The sequence below is a fragment of the Apodemus sylvaticus genome, chromosome 8, assembly GCF_947179515.1.
Source record: "Apodemus sylvaticus chromosome 8, mApoSyl1.1, whole genome shotgun sequence".
Lineage (NCBI taxonomy): Eukaryota > Metazoa > Chordata > Mammalia > Rodentia > Muridae > Apodemus > Apodemus sylvaticus.
In genome coordinates, this window is record NC_067479.1 from 74670817 (window position 1) to 74690479 (window position 19663).

Here is a 19663-nt window from a genome sequence, read left to right on the forward strand (position 1 = left end):
ACTGGGGTTCTGAGTAAGTCGGTGACCTTTTGTTTTTAAATTGTCCTGACAAACTGGGACAGTTCTGAAACTGATTGCTCACAGCTCTGAATCCCTCCTCATCACTGGGTCTGAAAAGACACAAAGGTACACTGCCCTTGTCCCACAACTTCAGCTGAACAGGAACTCTTACTGCAGTATTATTTGCATAGTGAGACAAGGGCAAGAGGATAGATGCAAAAGGATGGTTTTGTCAGAAATCTGGAATAGTGCCTCTCTCCCCTGACTTAACGACCAGCAGACTCTCCAGGAACTGCAGTAACACAAGGTTTTCTGACTATCCAACTTCAAGCAAGTTGTTTCTTTTACTGGAAGATTATTTTCATTGTATTCAAACTACCAGGTATCTTTGAAGGGACTGAGAAAATCAGAAAGCATTTGGGTGAGAATTATAGATATTCTTTCTTTTCTACATTTTCCTGAAATGTATAGTTTCATGCAGTGTGTGTGTGTGTGTGTGTGTGTGTGTGTGTGTGTGTGTGTGGAGAGAGAGAGAGAGAGAGAGAGAGAGAGAGAGAGAGAGAGAGAGAGAGAGAGAGAGAGAGAATGTAGATAGATAGATTTAGATTTATTTAGTTTCTCTTTCATATATGAGTGTTTTGTCTGCGTGTGTGTGTGTGTGTGTGTGTGTGTGTGTGTGTGTGTGTGTGTGTGTGTGTGTACCATGTGAGTGCATGGTGCCCATGGAGGTCAGAGGAGGGTGTGAAATACCCTGGAACCAGAATTATGGATGCTGGAAACCAAGCCCAGGTTCTCCATGAGAGTGACAGATACTCCTAACTCTGAACCATCTCACTAGCCCATATTTTTTACCTCAGTTATTTGATGTCATTGGGCACTATGGTTTCCAAGCATCTTTTCCTGTGAGCTCACAGAAGTCCAAGAAAAGTGCTGACAGGAGAAAGGGTGAGGTAACAGTGCATATCTCTGTCCAATGAGGAGGAAGCAGGAGTCTTTGCTTCAGAACAAATGTCACATGATGAATTTAAAATCAACTCCTCGCCCTTCAACTTTCAGTTTTTAAGCAAGGAAAATGGTTTTAAGTCACTAATTAAATAACTGAAATAGCTTTCTGTAGTAAAAGAAAAAATGTTAAATGCATGTTCTGAGAAAAATGATAAAACGTAAAATTGATCCATAGTTATGTAAAGATGTTGCTGTAAATTGTAACAAAACACTAGTCTGGTTATGTTTCAGGTGTTAATTGAAAGACCTTCATTTAAAAGTATTCTGTTTGCCAGGCAGTGGTGGCGCACACCTTTAATCCCAGCACTTGAGAGGCAGAGGCAGGCAGACTTTTGAGTTTGAGGCCAGCCTGGTCTACAGAGTGAGTTCCAGGACAGCCAGGGCTACACAGAGAAACCCTGTCTCAAAAAAAAAGAAAAGAAAAGAAAAGAAAAAAGAAAAAGAACACAAAACAAAACAAAACAAAAGGATTCTGTTTGCCACAGCTCTGTTTAGTTAGTGCCTCACTGAGGCCCTACTATTAATCTTTTTTTTTTTACATCAACAACAAAAGTGCCCATTATTTGCATAAGGCTGGCACGGTGAATAACAGGGAATATTAAAAATTGCTGAGAGCAGAGGGAAAGTCCCCCCTAAGCAATATGGGGAAGATGTGTTTGTCCAGCAGAGTCTGATGCTGAGGAGTGTTATAGGACAGACAGCACAAGATGAGGGGCCTTGAGGAACAAAGAGACAAGTTCCCTGGGTGAGCCACCACTGGAAAGCTGTGTGCAAAGATGGCATGATTGGGCAAGGCTGAGAAATGGGGCTCCCTGAAGAGCAAACCCCAAGCAGACTCCAGGACACCTAAGAGAAGAAAGAGGGTATTCAGACACCTCTGCTGGTCACCACAGAAATTCAGAGCAAAGGTAAAGTAGACAAAGCCAGGACCAGGAGACCTGAGCTCTAGACCCAGCTATGAGCCTGGTTAGTGCTTTACCTCTATATGCCTGATTTTTGCCATTTGTAAAATGGGGGAAAAAACTAAACCCTCAACTCCCTTTGAGAACTAAAATCCTGGGAGTCTTATATAGAACACGCAATTGTTTAGAAAACAGTAGTGGTAGTAGAGAGTGATCTCAGCAATTAAGAGCACTGACTGTTCATGCAGAGACCCCAAGTTCTCTCCATAGCACCTATATGGAAGCTTATAAGCATCTGTAACTCCACAGAAGAATCTGATGCCCCCTTCTGACTTCCATGGACACCAGGCATTCATGGTGCACGTTAACATATGCAGGCAAAACACCCATGCACATAGAATATATATATATATATATATATATATATATATATATATATATATATATATATACATACATACATACATACATACATGGAAAATAAATATAGCTATACATTGTTGCATGGATAGATATATACATACATACATATATACATACATAGATGATAGATACATACATAGATAAATCAATAAATAAAACCTTTTAAAGTACTAGTGATACTTGGATCAAAGGAAAGTTCATTTTAAAAAATAAATAAATAAATAAGCTTCTTTGGATTAACTCATAGACCTATAAATCAAACAACAGAATGGGAATCTGAAGAGCTGGGGTGATCTAATCAACACACAGATGTTGCTAAGCCTGGACCTTGACGTCCAGGTTGAGAGCAAGCCTGTCTGCAGTGGAGGTCTTCTAGGGTTTGTGCAGTCTTCTCTAAGGAACTGCTCAACAAACATCACAGCCACGTGACCATCTATCAAGCAGCATGATGAAAGGCTGTAGTCCTCAAATACTGACACTGTGGATGTCAAGCTCCAAGTGCCTGGACAAAGCCACCAGGGAAGAAGAGATGTGGGCTAGTGAAGAGTACAATCAATGAGAAAATGATAGAGACTATATTCAAAGGCCAAGTTTATGAACCTTAGACAAAGAACCTATTTAGAGCATGGAAACCACAATCTGATCTGGTTGCAATGTCACACACCAACAAATTCAGCAGTAGGGAAAGGAGACAGAAGGATCAGGAGTTCAAGGACACCCTCAACTATATAGCAAGTCTGGGTTATTTGAAACTCTTGTATATATATATATATATATATATATATATATATATATATATATATATATATATATATATATATATATAGTAGCTAAACACTGTTACATAGCTACAGTAAAGGATAAATAGCTTCTTTGAGCTCCACCTTCCTTTTCAAGGTGATTTTTAATGTCCTCATAAATCATAGCTCACTATAGCATTATTTCCAAGGTGTGTATTTAACATCTAGTGAAAATGCTCAAAGAAGATTTTTTTGAGAGTGAAGAGTGTTTGTTTATTAGGAGCCCTATATGAATCATCACCCGTGGAAGAAGGAATTATAGCTGGGCAAAGGGAAGAGTTGTCCCTCTGCAGTCTCAGTGGCTCCACGCGGGTCAGTTTGATGGCTGAAGCCAGGGTGGTCCTTATCCAGTTATCCTGACTTGGGGAAAAAGAGAAACTCTTTATTCTGTCAATGGCTAAATGGGAGCTGCTTTCCAAGGTGTATAGATAAGGCACTTTTCAAAGCAAGATGACAGCTGAGGGCTGTCTGCTAGCAATTCTCCCAACAGTTGTTGGAATTGGCCTCTCAGTCCTGAGGAGGCCTCTGGAAGACCCCAACACCCAGTGCATATATAGATTTCTTTTGTCTCCCCCTTAATGTATGTTCCTTTGTCTCCAGAGAAGATGTTGTAAAGCCAAAGCTATATTTGCAGCACTGTGGAGGAAAGCCTATGGTGTAATCTACAAGGACTAGCCCTTGTTGTTGTCAAATGGAAACTAAAAGAAATGAGAAAATTGTTTCATTTGCAACAATGTCTACATTACACCTATCTCACAAGAATATGCAATTTATTTTGAATTTGAAGAACCTTAATCATAGTTCTTTCTTCTTTGCTGCTTTTCCATTATAATCTAATATTCCAAAGCATCTGGCTACATACTTTAGATTTAAGAGAAGGTATAGACACCCAAGAGAATATCACACACATATTTTTGGAAATACTTATTATATTCCTACAAAAATACTTTTTCTTCCTAAGTCTAAAGATACTTAAGGTTTCATGGACTGGTCTTATGTTTTATCTATTTATTTTTATTTAAATTGTTTTATTTTTTATTCGATATAATTTATTTACATTTCAAATGATTTCCCTTTTTAGCCCCCCCACTCCCTGAAAGTCCCGTAAGCCCCCTTCTCTTCCCCTGTCCTCCCACCCACCCCTTCCCACTTCCCCGTTCTGGTTTTGCAGAATACTGTTTCACTGAGTCTTTCCAGAACCAGGGGCCACTCCTCCTTTCTTCTTGTACCTCATTTGATGTGTGGATTATGTTTTGGGTATTCCAGTTTTCTAGGTTAATATCCACTTATTAGTGAGTGCATACCATGATTCACCTTTTGAGTCTGGGTTACCTCACTTAGTATGATATTCTCTAGCTCCATCCATTTGCCTAAGAATTTCATGAATTCATTGTTTCTAATGGCTGAATAGTACTCCATTGTGTAGATATACCACATTTTTTGCATCCACTCTTCTGTTGAGGGATACCTGGGTTCTTTCCAGCATCTGGCAATTATAAATAGGGCTGCTATGAACATAGTAGAACATGTATCCTTATTACATGGTGGGGAGTCTTCTGGGTATATGCCCAGGAGTGGTATAGCAGGATCTTCTGGAAGTGAGGTGCCCCGTTTTCGGAGGAACCGCCAGACTGATTTCCAGAGTGGTTGTACCAATTTGCAACCCCACCAGCAGTGGAGGAGTGTTCCTCTTTCTCCACACCCTCTCCAACACCTGCTGTCTCCTGAATTTTTAATCTTAGCCATTCTGACTGGTGTAAGATGAAATCTTAGGGTTGTTTTGATTTGCATTTCCCTAATGACTAATGAAGTTGAACATTTTTTAAGATGCTTCTCCGCCATCCGAAGTTCTTCAGGTGAGAATTCTTTGTTTAACTCTGTACCCCATTTTTTAATAGGGTTGTTTGGTTTTCTGGAGTCTAACTTCTTGAGTTCTTTATATATATTGGATATTAGCCCTCTATCTGATGTAGGATTGGTGAAGATCTTTTCCCAATTTGTTGGTTGCCAATTTGTCCTCTTGATGGTGTCCTTTGCCTTACAGAAACTTTGTAATTTTATGAGGTCCCATTTGTCAATTCTTGCTCTTAGAGCATACGCTATTGGTGTTCTGTTCAGAAACTTTCTCCCTGTACCGATGTCCTCAAGGGTCTTCCCCAGTTTCTTTTCTATTAGCTTCAGAGTGTCTGGCTTTATGTGGAAGTCCTTGATCCATTTGGATTTGAGCTTAGTACAAGGAGACAAGGATGGATCAATTCCCATTCTTCTGCATGCTGACCTCCAGTTGAACCAGCACCATTTGTTGAAAAGGCTATCTTTTTTCCATTGGATGTTTTCAGCCTCTTTGTCGAGGATCAAGTGGCCATAGGTGTGTGGGTTCATTTCTGGATCTTCAATCCTGTTCCATTGATCCTCCTGCCTGTCACTGTACCAATACCATGCAGTTTTTAACACTATTGCTCTGTAGTATTGCTTGAGGTCAGGGATACTGATTTTAAAATGTTTTATATTACAACTACAGTTTCCCTTCACTCCTTTCTTCCCAGTACCTCCCCACTACCTCCCCCCTCATCCATTCCTTTTCTTTTCAGAAAATGGCAGACTTCCCATGGATCTCAACCAGCCCTGGCATATCAAGTTGCAGAAAACTAGGCACCTCTACTACTAAGTCTGGAAAAGGCAATCCAGTAGGAAAAAAGGGTTCAAAAGGCAGACTAACAGTGAGAAACAGCCCCTGTTTACAATGTTAGGAGTCCCACAAGAAGACCAAGCTACACAACTGTAGCATGTGTGGAGTATCTAGGTCAGTACCAAGCAGAATCCCTAGATGTCAGTTCAGTCTCTGTGACCGCCTACAAGGCCAGATTAGTTGATTTTATAGGGGTTTTTATGGTACCCTTGACTCTATTGGCTCCTACAGAGAATTTTTTTAAGAAACACAAGACAGGGGCTGTAGCTTGGAGATAAAACAAGCATTTACTATGTATGTGTGAGCTTCTATCAAATCCCTAGCATCAAAGAAGGAGGGAAGGAAGAAAAGAACGGGGAATAAGCTAGATATTTGACTCATAGTTTCCACATGTAGATGACATCATAAGTGACCAAGAAATTAAGGAACCAAATGATTGATGCATATGTTAAGTATTAAATTTGTTTTGTGTTTTTCCCTATTTTTGACAGACTAAAAGAATGGAAAAGGCTGTCCTCATCAACCAAACTTCAGTGATGTCATTTCGACTCACAGGTTTATCTACAAATCCGAAAGTACAGATGGCTGTTTTTTTCATATTCCTCATTTTCTATGTCCTGACGCTGGTTGGTAACATCCTCATTGTCATAACAATCATATACGACCACCGACTCCATACTCCCATGTATTTCTTCCTCAGCAATCTGTCCTTTATTGATGTCTGCCATTCCACTGTCACTGTCCCAAAGATGCTAAGTGACACCTTGTCAGAAGAAAAGCTCATCTCCTTTGATGCCTGTGTGGTCCAGATGTTCTTCCTGCATCTCTTTGCCTGCACAGAGATCTTCCTCCTTACTGTCATGGCCTATGATCGCTATGTGGCCATTTGTAAACCTTTGCAATATATGACAATAATGAACTGGAAGGTGTGTATGGTTCTGGCAGCAGCCCTGTGGGCAGGGGGGACCATCCACTCCATATCTCTCACCTCACTCACCCTCAAGCTGCCCTACTGTGGTCCTGATGAGATTGACAACTACTTCTGTGATGTACCTCAGGTGATCGAACTGGCTTGCACTGACACCCGTATCACTGAGATTCTCATTGTTTCCAACAGTGGAATGATCTCTATGGTATGTTTTGTGATTATTGTAGTGTCCTATGCAGTCATCCTTGTGAGTCTAAGGCAACAGATCTCTGATGGCAAGAGGAAAGCCCTGTCCACCTGTGCAGCCCACCTCACCGTGGTCACTCTGTTTCTGGGACACTGTATCTTCATCTACTCACGCCCAGCCATCAGCCTTCCAGAGGACAAGGTTGTATCTGCATTTTTTACTGCTGTCACCCCTCTGCTGAACCCCATAATCTACACCTTTAGGAATGAGGACATGAAGAATGCCTTGAACAAGTTAATCAGGAGGAAAGAGAGGAAAGAAAAGTAAAAATAAGTGCTTAGGATTCTTGGTAATCCAAATCAAAGAAGCAACTATATATTGTAGTTAACGGATGATATGACATTTTATTCTGGTCCTATATCTAACAATCAAAGTAACTGCTATAACTAGTAACATTTTCCATATTCTAGACATTGTCATAGGGACTGGGCACTTACTTAACTTTCTCTACAGCAGTAGTTACATGCTCCTCTAACTACAAGGAAACAAAAGCTCACTCTGAGCAAATACCATGCTGAAAGTTACCCTGCTACAAAATCATAAAGATAGTATTCAGTGGCCCAGAATGCAGCTCAGTGCAGGATATGAACTTGCCATAGAGGTGGTCCAGGCTCCATTCCCTACTTCAAACACATACTCTTTCTCTCCTCTCTCTGTCTCTGTCTGTCTCTGTCTGTCTCTGACCCTGTCTCTGTCTCTCTCTGTCTGTCTCTCTATCTGTCTCTCTCTCTCTCTCTCTCTCTCTCTCTCTCTCTCTCTCAAAATAGTCACAAATTGGGTTTAGATTTCAATCAAATCCATCAACCTATCATTGATGCAAGAGCTGGGAAAAAATACCAACCTGGATTCATTATCTCCTGCTTTTCAGTTGTCACCTCACTTACATTATTCATTCTGACCTCTGGCTAGATGACATACCAAAAGTGGGTAAATGAAACAAAGAACATTTGAGTATAACTACTGACAAAGAAAGGTTCTGAACCACTAAAGTTACTAATCCTCTTGAGAGTCTGTCCAAATCTGCCATCAAAGTAATAAAATGGGGTGTATTTCTTATTTCACAAATACTTTCTGAGCATCAAGTTTGTGCTGGACAGTACATTTGTAGTTACACCCCTACACAGAGTATATAGTATAGTACAAAGAAGGAGCAAAATGTAAACAACTAAGTGTGGTTACAGGTGCAGCAAGATCCTGTTGAGGAATCGAGTGTGCATCATGACCATGCAGGGGAGGAGGGCCCCACACTAAGCAGTCCAGAGAAACCTCTTTGAGGAAGTCACATTTTAGCTGAGATATGAAACATGGTAAAGAAACCAACCGTTAAAAACAGAAGCAGAAAAGAGTCAAGATAGAGGAAATGCAGGTACAAATCCTCTCTTGGGAGAGATGACTTGCTCCAAGAAGTAACAACCAATGTGGTTACAGCCTAGATAGGGGAGCTGGCTGGCAGGAAAGAGGCATTGAAGAAGTTAAAAAAATCTTTCTGTGTTCACTCAAGGAGTTTACATTCTTTTCCATAAAATAAAAAGTTGCCAGAATGGGGTATGCAGAGAAATGAGATTTGGTTTTTGTTAGGTAAAGTAAACTTTGTGGTGTTGTTTTTGAGATAGGCTTTCAAGTAGCTTAGCCTGGTCTTAAACTCCTGATACCCTTTTCTTAAAGTCCCAGACACTGGAGTTATAGTCATGAGCCACCATGCCTGAATTGGTCTATTTATTATATAGAGAACTGACCCAACTAAGCATTTATTACTAAACTACTAATAGGCACTTGATGTTGCCTCAAGTGCTGGAAGAGAACACCAACTTGAGTACATGATCTGTATCCAGATCCTTTCATTGCTTTGGGGTGGCCTGCACCACAGCAAAGAGGTATGTGACAAATGGAATTGGCAATCAAAGAATTGTGTCTTATATACATATACACAAAAGCTAAAGTGGCTAGACATGGTGGTACCAGTTGTCATCCCAGCATTTAAAATGTAGAGAAAAAATGTAGAGCCAAGATGATCAGGACTTCACAGTCATCCAGAGCTACTTGTTGGGTTTAAGGTTAGACTGGACTACATAAGAACCTGTGTTTACAAAAGAGCATGACATACTGGAAATCAGACATTCACTTTGACTCCATCAATCAGAGTCACACTGCAGTTCAGCCTGGGTCTCCTGAGCCATCAGCCATTGATGAGGATGCCATCAATAAATCTCTGGGCCAAAATAACCATCTCTACTTTTAATGGTCCTTTTGTCTGTAAATGTATTAACAGGTAGTTTGAGCTTCAAAAGCTATTTCAGTTGTTCTGAGCTTTGGTTATGCAGGCATTTGTAGGGGTTGGGAGGAGTGCTTTTAAGGCAGCACATATTAATTTTCCATGGACACATCAGCTCATTAACACCAGGCTTGCTTTCCCCAAACAAAACTCCCTGAATAATATTAAACCATATTTGTTCTTCTTCCTGGTGTGATAAATGAGCCAGGTTCTAAAATCATAAGGTTCATATAAAACAAATGTCCTTTTCCTATAGGCAATAATAGGTGTGAGAATAGATTTCCAAAGAGTACAAACAGAACCACTGTATGCAGGAATCAGTAGAGGAACACATGATATTGATAGAAAAGGCAACATCACTCAATGTTGCCTAGCAGTCACTAAAGTTGTCATCTGTGAATGGCCACTACTGTCTGCACTTGTGTAAATCTTCACAACTTTCTGAAGACATAAAGTAAAACAGCTATTCTCCATTTCACAGAAATTATTTCAGACTCCAACAAAAGATCAAAAAATGTGTGTATCTATGTAATGACAAATAAAATTAAATTATCTTAAATTTTTGTTTAATTTGGGAGGTTGGTTTTTGACACAGGATCTCCTATAATCCAGGCTCATTTCAAATGCACTATATAGCTGAGGCTATCATTTAATTCATTATCCTCTTGCCCTCACCAACCATGTTGCTATGCTTACAAGCCTGTAATACCTTGAATAACTCAAAAGACCTTGACTCTTGTTACATGCTTTTTCTTCAACCACTGAATTTCTCAGGTACAACATTCTATGTAATAAAAAAAATGTTTAATATTGTCACAAAATGAATGAACAAATAAGGTATTAGAGACTTCTTTCTATATAGTAGATATCAATGGGTCTGAACACCAATGCAAGTAAATATATAAAATGTAAGGTATAATTATTCTTTCCTAACTTCTTAAATATAAGTTTAGAAGTTATATCCAGACTTTCTTTTATTAACTATATTCAAAATATTTTCCAAATAAATTCTAAAATACTACTGGAAATGTTACCTAACAATGTTGTGTGTGTTTTTATGGTACGTACTGGCACTAACATTTGGATTGGTGCTATAATCAACTACTATATGCTACTGCTTTAAACACCATAAACATTGCATTGCAATTCTGTGATCCAGACAGTCAATGCACAGTGTGATCCAGACATTCAACACATACCACTCTGGACTAGCACCAGTTGTCAGGAGGATGACGTGTTTTCTGAAAGCTCAGTTTCCTTTTCCAATTTTTAGAGGTCATTTGCATTCTAAGGCTGTTGGCCCCTTCATTTTCAAAGCAGAGGTTGATGTTATGTTTCCTGGTTGCAATTATGGACCATTCTAATTCCATCTTAGGGTAAAAAGCCATTTTGTTATAAGGTCAGAATAAGTTCATTCTATTTGTTACAAAATTATAGTCTGACTCAGCATACTCTACACTGATAAAATGGTACTCTGCCAAGGAGTCCTGAGGTACTCGATAGGCTGCCCTGATAAGATAAGGTCTTCTGTGAAGGAACCTTGAGATGTTCTGCCGAGATAATCTGTCAAATAATCTAATTTGCCATCTGCTTCTATAAAATTTGCTTTCAAAATTTTTATTTTACAAAATCTCCAGTTTATACATTTTCCCTTATAAAAGGAGGCCTGAAAAGTTAACCCTCACTCACTACACTCTCAAATCTCACTTTGGAGAGTCAGTCCTATGCATGGTTTTAAAAAAACTCACTTAATAGGTTTAATTTGGGAGGTAATTCTTATTCTCACTCGGTAATATCAACAGCATCTTCCTCTGAGATCTGCTTTCTTCTCCCCATCAAGAGCACTTATTACTCTTGTGGAAGACCTGATTCAGTTCCCTGCTCCTACGTGGTAGCTCACAACTATCAGCAACTCCAGCTGAAAGGGATCCAACAACCTCTTCTGGCCTCTACAAGCACCAGGCACTTGTGGTACACATACATAGGCAATGACTCATTCACATAAAAATAAATAAATCCTTTTAAAACAACCAGAAATAGAATTTACATATGACCCATCTATATGAACCTTGGGCATATAACCAAAGGACTTTATATCCTACTATTTGCACATCCATGTTTACCAAGGCTGAACTCACATTACCTAAAAAATGGAATCAAAATAGATGTTCATCAACATTTAAATGGATAAGAAAAATTAAAGAGGTAGATAGATAGATAGATAGATAGATAGATGTAAATGTATATGGACAGCTGTAAAGAAAAATGAAATAACGACTTTTGTTGGTAAATGGATGATACACAATTATACAAAGTGAAGAAATCAGACCTCATAAGAAAAATGTCTCATGCTGTCTCATATGAGGGTCTTACTTTTAAATCTTTAGTTTTGTGTGCATTGAGCAGAAGTAAAAGCCAGAAATTGACCTTTGAGGAGGAAGACACATTAATAGAGAGGGAATAGTCAATTGTAGGTTAAAAGAGGGGAGAATAGAACTCTGGGTGTGGAAAAGCTTTTAAGCATTGTGGTGGTTTGAATAAGAATGGCCCACATTGGCTCGTAGGTTTGAGTGCTTAGTCATCAGGGAGTGCCACTACTTGGGAGCAGTCAGGAGATGTGGACTTGTTGGAGTACATGTGGTCTTGTTGGAAGAAATGTGTCACTGGGAGTGGGCTATGAGGTTTACAAAACTCAAGCCAAGTTATCTCTCTTCCTGCTACCTGTAGATCCAGATATAGAACTCTCAACTACTTCTCCATGACTTGGCTGTTCATCCTACATGCTAACCTGCTCACTGTCATGATGACAATGGACTAAACCTCTGGAACTGTAAGCAAACCCCAATTAAATGTTTTCCTTTATAAGAGTCGTCATTACTCTACCACTCCTGGGCATATACCCAGAAGATTCCCCAGCATGTAATAAGGATACATGCTCCACTATGTTCATAGCATCCATATTAATAATAGCCAGAAGCTGGAAAGAACCCAGATGTCCCTCAACGGAGGAATGGATACAGAAAATGTGGTATATATACACAATGGAGTACTATTCAGCCATTAGAAACAATGAATTCATTAAATTCTTAGACAAATAGATGGAACTGGAGAACATCATACTAAGTGAGGTAACCCAATCTCAAAAGAACACTCATGGTATGCATTCACTGATAAACAGTTATTAGACTAGAAGCTTGGAATACCCAAGACACAATTCACATATCAAATGATGCCCACGAAGAAGGAAGGAGAGGCCCCTGGTCCTGGAAAGGCTTAGTGCAGCAGTGTAGGGGAATACCAGGACAGGGAAGTGGAAAGGGGTGGTTTGGGGAATGGGGGAGGGAAGAGGGCTTATGGGACTTTCAGGAAGGGGTGATCCAGGAAAGGGAAAATCATTTGAAATGTAAATAAAGAATATATCAAAAAAAAAAGAGTCATCATGGCCATGGTTTTTCTCCACAGCAATAGAACACTAATTAAGACAAACATGAAGAAGCAGAGGGAAATCAGGGATTAGCAGAAAGAGATAACACCAAGAACAGTCATGTGAAAAGCTATATTGAAGTCTACTTTCTTACAACCTATCTTTAAAATATAATCAAAGGAATTGTGAGGTACATGTGACATGAAAGAAGTGAGGGTATACCTGAGATTGAGAGGTAGTGGATGAATTAGTCAACTCTGGGGATCTTTGACAAATAAACTTTATCTAAACCTACCAGTTAATAAGATAATTTCAAAGTACAACTTTAAAAAGAGTTCAACTAGAATTACCTTACATGGGTGAACAATGCCAGTCCCAGAAAACATGATTATTAAATAACAATGCAAGGCCTGGGATGCCTCCCTATGTTCAATGAGGACAAAGGTCTCAAAACAAACACTAGTTAATTGGCATTACCCTTGGTTACCCACCATAACTACATGGTAAGGTGCTATTGCTAGAAATACTACATATATTGGCTATACAAGATAGAGAAATTAATCTCAAAATGGTCACAAAACTTCCTACTGAATAGCTTTTATGGTGCTTGAATACATTATGCAGGATGGTGAGAGAGAGAAAATATCAGTGCTGGATTTTGCATATTACAATATTGACCTTCCAAACAAGATGTGTCACTTGGTGTAATAGTGGTATTACTATTATGGGATAAGTAATAAATTTCTGGTTTGACTGGATGTCTGTTCTGCAGGAGAGAATTTCAGGTATGGTACTATAACCCTGGTAAATAGCTCATAACTGGGGAGATCATGAGCCATAGGAGGAAACCTGCTCTAGTTGGTTTGCTCAATGATCATAGTGTCGAATTGCCTTCTAAATATTATTCATTATACCCATAGAGCTAGCCTGCTCTGGACATGGGTTTTACAGGCCTCTTTTTTTTTTTTACTGAACAGAGGTCAATGTAAAAAATATATAATTAGTCAAAGAACAAGAAATTAAGTGTTCAATCCTATGTAGGATAGCATTATCAAATCCCTGAATGTCATCTCAGAAGAGCTGGAAGATGGGAATAGGTGCTGTGAAATGCACTTTTCTACCCATGGCATAGCTACTGTTCTTATCAGTGCACAGAAATTTCAGATATCTACATAAGATCAAGCCAGCCAAAATTCTGTCATAGACAGGGTAAGGTACTCTTCAGACCTTGACCCTTAGTGAGGAGCTCTTAAACATTCATAGTTTCTGGAAGAGGGAAAATTATAAGTATGGCTACTAGTATGTTACTCATCCTTCATTGGATGCATTCATGTGCTTATAGGTAGACCTAATTGAACCTAGTAGCTTCTCAAAAGAAAGAAAAAATAAACAAACAAATGATGGGAGGACATGTTGGGAGATACAAGGGGAATTTGAGGAGGAAGTGTAGGAAGCTATCATATTTCATTGTATATATCTATGGAATTCTCAAGAATAAACAAATCATGATTAATAAAATGAAACCTCTTAGAAGTTGAAGGAACCTTCAGCCCCATAGGAGGAACAACAATATGAACCAACCAGTACCCCCAGAGCTTCCAGGGACTAAACTGCCAACCAAAGAATACACTTGCTGGGACCCATGGCTCCAGCTGCACATGTAGCAGAGGATGGCCTTGTCGGACATCAAAGGGAGGAAAGGCCCTTGGCCCTGAGAAGGCTCAATGCCCCAGTATAGGAGAACACCAGGAGTGAGTGGGTTGGTGAGCACAGGGACGGGGGATAGGAGAGGGTCTTTTTAGAAGGGAAACCAGAAAAGTGGATAACATTTGAAATGTAAATAGAGAACATATCCGATAAAAAAATAAAATAGGTGGCAGCAGCGGCAGCGGCAGCTCATCCAGTGGCAGCAGCAGCAGCTTGTCCAGCAGCATCAGCAGCTCATCCAGCAGAAAGGCCACCACCAGTGGAACCAAGGCAACAGGGTCCTGGCAGGCACTGCGCCGGCTACCACTGACCATCACTGGCCAGCCGGGCTGCAAGCAGCCACGGAGTTACAGCACTTTTCACCACACTGAAGCCACATCAGAACTCTGCCTCCCGCCAGTCAGTTAAGAGAGGCTCTCCACCATCTTGGCTCTGGGACACCGGAGAAATCTGACAGCCCAAGGTACGCAGATATAGCCCGAGGCCAACATCATGGGGACCTAAGCCCTGAGCTGTTTGGGGGGCTATCAGTGTGCCAACCTGGCCAGAGGTTGTTTGCCCAGCAGTCTGTCCTGGCACTTGCAGGAGGCACACAATGCCGTCATTTTGGCTACAGGATGCCAGAGGGCTCTAACAGACAAAGCCAGTTAACAGTCATAGCCCAAGGCTAACATCGAGCATGGTGGGGGGGGAGGTGGAGGGAGGAGGGGAAAGGGGAAAGGAGGGTGGGGGAGGGGAGAGGGATAGGGAGGGGAGGGATGGGGAGGGGAGGGGGAGGAGGGAGATGGAGAGGGGGGAGGGAAGAGGGGGAGTGGGAAGAGAGAGAGGAGAGGGGGGAATAAGCCAGACTGCACCCAGGCCCTGGGCAGTCCGGTGGGCCATCTGTGTGCCAACACAGCCAGGAGGTTGTTAGTTCGGAGGTCTGTCCCGGCTCTTACAAGGGGTGCACGAGCTGCCATCTTGGCTACCTGACAGAACCAGTTAGCGGGCATAGCCTGAGGTGAATATTGCTCGGGCCTAAGCCTGTCAGGCTTTTGCCTGGACTCAGGGCCTGAGCAGCTAGACTAGCCTTGTGTGCACCAACCCGGTTGGGGGATTGCTGCCCAGAAGAGTGATCAGCACTCAAAAAATGTCCCTGCAGCATACACAATCAGCAATCCCTGAAGGAGCAAACAGGCATCACCTGGTTCACAGAGACAATCTGGGGCAAGGTACACTAGGGCTCCAAGGGCACCCAAGAGGAGGGCAGCACATCAGCAATCTGTGATAGGGGAAACCCAGCCATCCAGTGTTGCAGAAATAGCCTTACAGCCTCACAGGAGGCTCAAACACCAGCCAGAGACAAGACCAACTAACACCAGAGATAACAAGATGGCAAAAGGCAAACATAGGAACACTACTAACAGAAATCTAGGCAATATGGCAGCACCTGAAAGCCCTGGAACAAAAAGAATCTAATTCACCCAGGAGTAGTAGAAGACAGGAAATCATCAAACTCAGGGCTGAAATCAATCAAGTAGAAACAAAGCGAACCATACAAAGAATCAACAAATCCAGGAGCTGGTTCTTTGAGAAAATCATCAAGATAGATAAACCCTTAGCCAGACTGACAAAAGGGCACAGAGAAAGTATCCAAATTAACAAAAGTAGAAATGAAAAGGGGGATATAACAACAGAAACTGAGGAAATTCAAAAAATCATCAGATCCTACTACAAAAGCCTATACTCAACACAACTGGAGAATCTGGAGGAAATGGACAATTTCCTAGACAGATACAAAATAGCAAAGTTAAATCAGGATCAAATAGATCACCTAAACAGTCCCATAACCCCTAAAGAAATAGAAGGGATCATAGAAAATTTTCCAACCAAAAAAAGCACAGGACCAGATGGTTTCAGTGCAGAATTCTATCAGACCTTCAAAGAAGACCTAACACCAATACTCTTCAAACTATTCCATAAAATAGAAACAGAAGGAACACTACCCAACTCCTTCTACAAAACCAAAACTACACTGACACCAAAACCACACACAGATCCAACAAAGAAAGAGAACTTCAGGCCAATTTCCCTTATGAACATCGACACAAAATACTCAATATATTTCTTGCCCACCGAACCTAAGAACACATAAAAACAATCATCCACCATGATCAAGTAGGCTTTATCCCAGGAATGCAGGGATGGTTCAATATACAGAAATCCATCAATGCAATCCACTACATAAACAAACTGAAAGAAAAAAACCACATGGTCATTTCATTGGATGCTGAAAAAGCATTTGATAAAATTGATCATCCTTTCATGCTTAAAGTCTTGGAAAGAACAGGAATTCAAGGCCCATACCTAAACATAGTAAAAGCAATATACAGCAAACCGGTAGCCAACATCAAACTAAATGGAGAGAAACTTGAAGCAATCCCACTAAAATCAGGGACTAGACAAGGCTGCCCCATCTCTCCTTATCTTTTGAATATTGTACTTGAGGTACTAGCTCGGGCAATTAGACAACATAAGGAGGTCAAAGGGATACAAATTGGAAAGGAAGAAGTCAAATTATCACTATTTGCAGATGATAAGATAGTCTACCTAAGTGACCCAAAAAACTCCACTAGAGAACTCCTACAGCTGATAAACAACTTCAGCAAAGTGGCAGGATATAAAATCAACTCAAGCAAATCAGTAGCCTTCCTATACTCAAAGGATAAGCAGGCTAAGAAAGAAATTAGGGAAATGACATCCTTCACAATAGCCACAAACAGTCTAAAGTACCTTGGTGTGACTCTGACCAAACAAGTGAAAGATCTGTATGACAAGAACTTCAAGACTCTGAAGAAGGAAATCGAAGAAGACCTCAGAAAATGGAAAAAATCTCCCATGCTCATGGATTGGCAGGATTAATATAGTTAAAATGGCCATTTTGCCAAAAGCAATATACAGATTCAATGCAATAACCATCAAAATCCCAACTCAGTTCTTCATAGAGTTAAAAAGAGCAATTCTCAAATTCATCTGGAATAACAAAAAACCCAGGATAGCTAAAACTATTCTCAACAACAAAAGAAATTCTGGGGGAATCAGTATCCCAGACCTCAAGCAATACTACAGAGCAATACTGTTAAAAACTGCATGGTATTGGTACAGTGACAGACAGGCAGATCAATGGAATAGGATTGAAGATCCAGAAATGAACCCACACACCTATGGCCACTTGATCTTCCACAAAGGAGACAAAAACATCCACTGGAAAAAAGATAAACTTTTTAACAAATGGTGCTGGTTCAACTGGAGGTCAGCACGCAGAAGAATGGGAATTGATCCATCCTTGTCTCCTTGTACTAAGCTCAACTCCAAATGGATCAAGGACCTCCACATAAAGCCAGACGCTCTGAAGCTAATAGAAAAGAAACTGGGGAAGAGCCTTGAGGACATTGGTACAGAGGGAAAGTTCCTGAATAGAGCACCAATAGCTTATGCTCTAAGATCAAGAATAAACAAATGGGACCTCATAAAATTACAAAGTTTCTGTAAGGCAAAGGACACCTTCAAAAGGACAAATCGGCAACTAACAAATTGGGAAAAGATCTTCACCAACCCTACATCAGATAGAGGGCTAATATCCAATATATACAAAGAACTCAAGAAGTTAGACCCCAGAAAGCCAAATAACCCTATTAAAAATGGGATACAGAGCTAAACAAAGAATTTTCACATGAAGAACTTTGGAGGGCTGAGAAGCACCTTAAGAAATGTTCAACATCATTAATCATTAGGGAAATGCGAATCAAAACAACCCTGAGATTTCACCTCACAACAGTCAGAATGGCTAAGGTCAAAAACTCAGGAGACAGCAGGTGTTGTCGAGGATGAAGAGAAAGAGGAACATTCCTCCACTGCTGGTGGGATTGCAAGATGGTGCAACCACTTTGGAAATCAGTCTTGCAGTTCCTCAGAAATCTGGGCATGGCACTTCCAGAGGACCCTGCTATACCACTCCTGGGCATATACCCAGAGGATTCCCCGGCATGCAATAGGACACATGCTCCACCATGTTCATAGCATCCCTATTTGTAGTAGCCAGAAGCTGGAAAGAATCCAAGTGTCCCTCAACGGAGGAATGGATACAAAAAATGTGGTATATTTACACAATGGAGTACTATTCAGCCATTAGAAACAATGAATTCATGAAATTCATAGACAAATGGATGGAGCTGGAGAACATCATACTAAGTGAGGTAACCCAGTCTCAAAAGAACATTCATGGTATGTACTCACTGATAAGTTGATATTAGCCTAGAAACTTTGAATACCTAAGACAATTCACATATTAAATGATGTGCAAAAAGAATGGAGGAGTGGCCCCTGGTTCTGGAAAGACTCAGTGCAGCAGTGTAGGGGAATACCAGAACAGGGAAGTGGGAAGGAGTAGATGGGGGAACAGGGGGAGGGAAGGGGAAATCATTTGAAATGTAAATAAAGAATATACCGAATTTAAAAAAAATGCTCAACTTCATTAGTCATTAGGGAAATGCAAATCAAAACAACCCTGAGATTTCACCTTACACCAGTCAGAATGGCTAAGTTTAAAAACTCAGGAGACAGCAGGTGTTGGCAAGGATGTGGAGAAAGAGAAACACTCCTCCACAGCTGGTGGGGTTGCAAATTGGTACAACCACTCTGGAAATCGGTCTGACGGTTCCTCAGAAAACTGGGCACGTCACTTCCAGAGGATCCTGTTATACCACTCCTGGGCATAGACCCAGAGGATTCCCCAGCAGGTAATAAGGATACGTGCTCCACTATGTTCATAGCAGCCCTATTTATAATAGCCAGAACCTGGAAAGAACCCAGGTATCCTTCAACAAAAGAATGGATGCAAAAAATGTAGCATATATACAAAATGGAGTACTACTATTTAGCCATTAGAAACAATGAATCCGTGAAATTCTTGGACAAAATGGATGGATCTGTAAAACATCATACTAAGTGAGGTAACCCAGTCTCAAAAGATTAATCATGGTATGCACTCACTAATAAGTGGATATTAGCCTAGAAAATTGGAATACCCAAAACATAATCAACACATCAAATGATGTACAAGAAGAATGGAGGAGTGGCCTGGTTCGGGAAAGACTCAGTGTAGCAGTAGCGCAAAACCAGAACAGGGAAGTGGGAAGGGGTGGATGGGAGAACAGGGGGAAAGAAGAGGGCTTATGGTACTTTCGGGGAGTGGGGGACCAGAAAAGGGGAAATCATTTGAAATGTA

The 19663-nt window shown here is 40.6% G+C and overlaps 1 protein-coding gene across 2 annotated transcripts; it reads left to right on the forward strand.

The window, feature by feature from the left end:
- The first annotated feature begins 245 nt into the window (after positions 1 to 245).
- LOC127691601 (olfactory receptor 4E1-like) lies at positions 246 to 12237 on the forward strand. 2 transcript variants are annotated; one of them, XM_052191535.1, is made up of 3 exons: positions 246 to 421; positions 6311 to 7135; positions 11994 to 12237. In XM_052191535.1, exons 2-3 carry the CDS (start codon positions 6320 to 6322, stop codon positions 12003 to 12005), a joined length of 828 nt encoding a protein of 275 aa, XP_052047495.1. In that variant the 5' UTR covers positions 246 to 421; positions 6311 to 6319; the 3' UTR covers positions 12006 to 12237. The 2 variants fall into 2 exon arrangements, with proteins under 2 accessions (XP_052047495.1, XP_052047494.1); XM_052191534.1 differs by lacking the exon at positions 11994 to 12237 and having other exon boundaries at positions 6311 to 10173.
- Positions 12238 to 19663: the final 7426 nt, after the last annotated feature.

What these genes read in the sequence shown, in the direction of transcription:
- LOC127691601 (XM_052191534.1), top strand. Translation starts at nt 6,320, where the DNA reads ATGGAAAAGGCTGTCCTCATCAACCAAACTTCAGTGATGTCATTTCGA.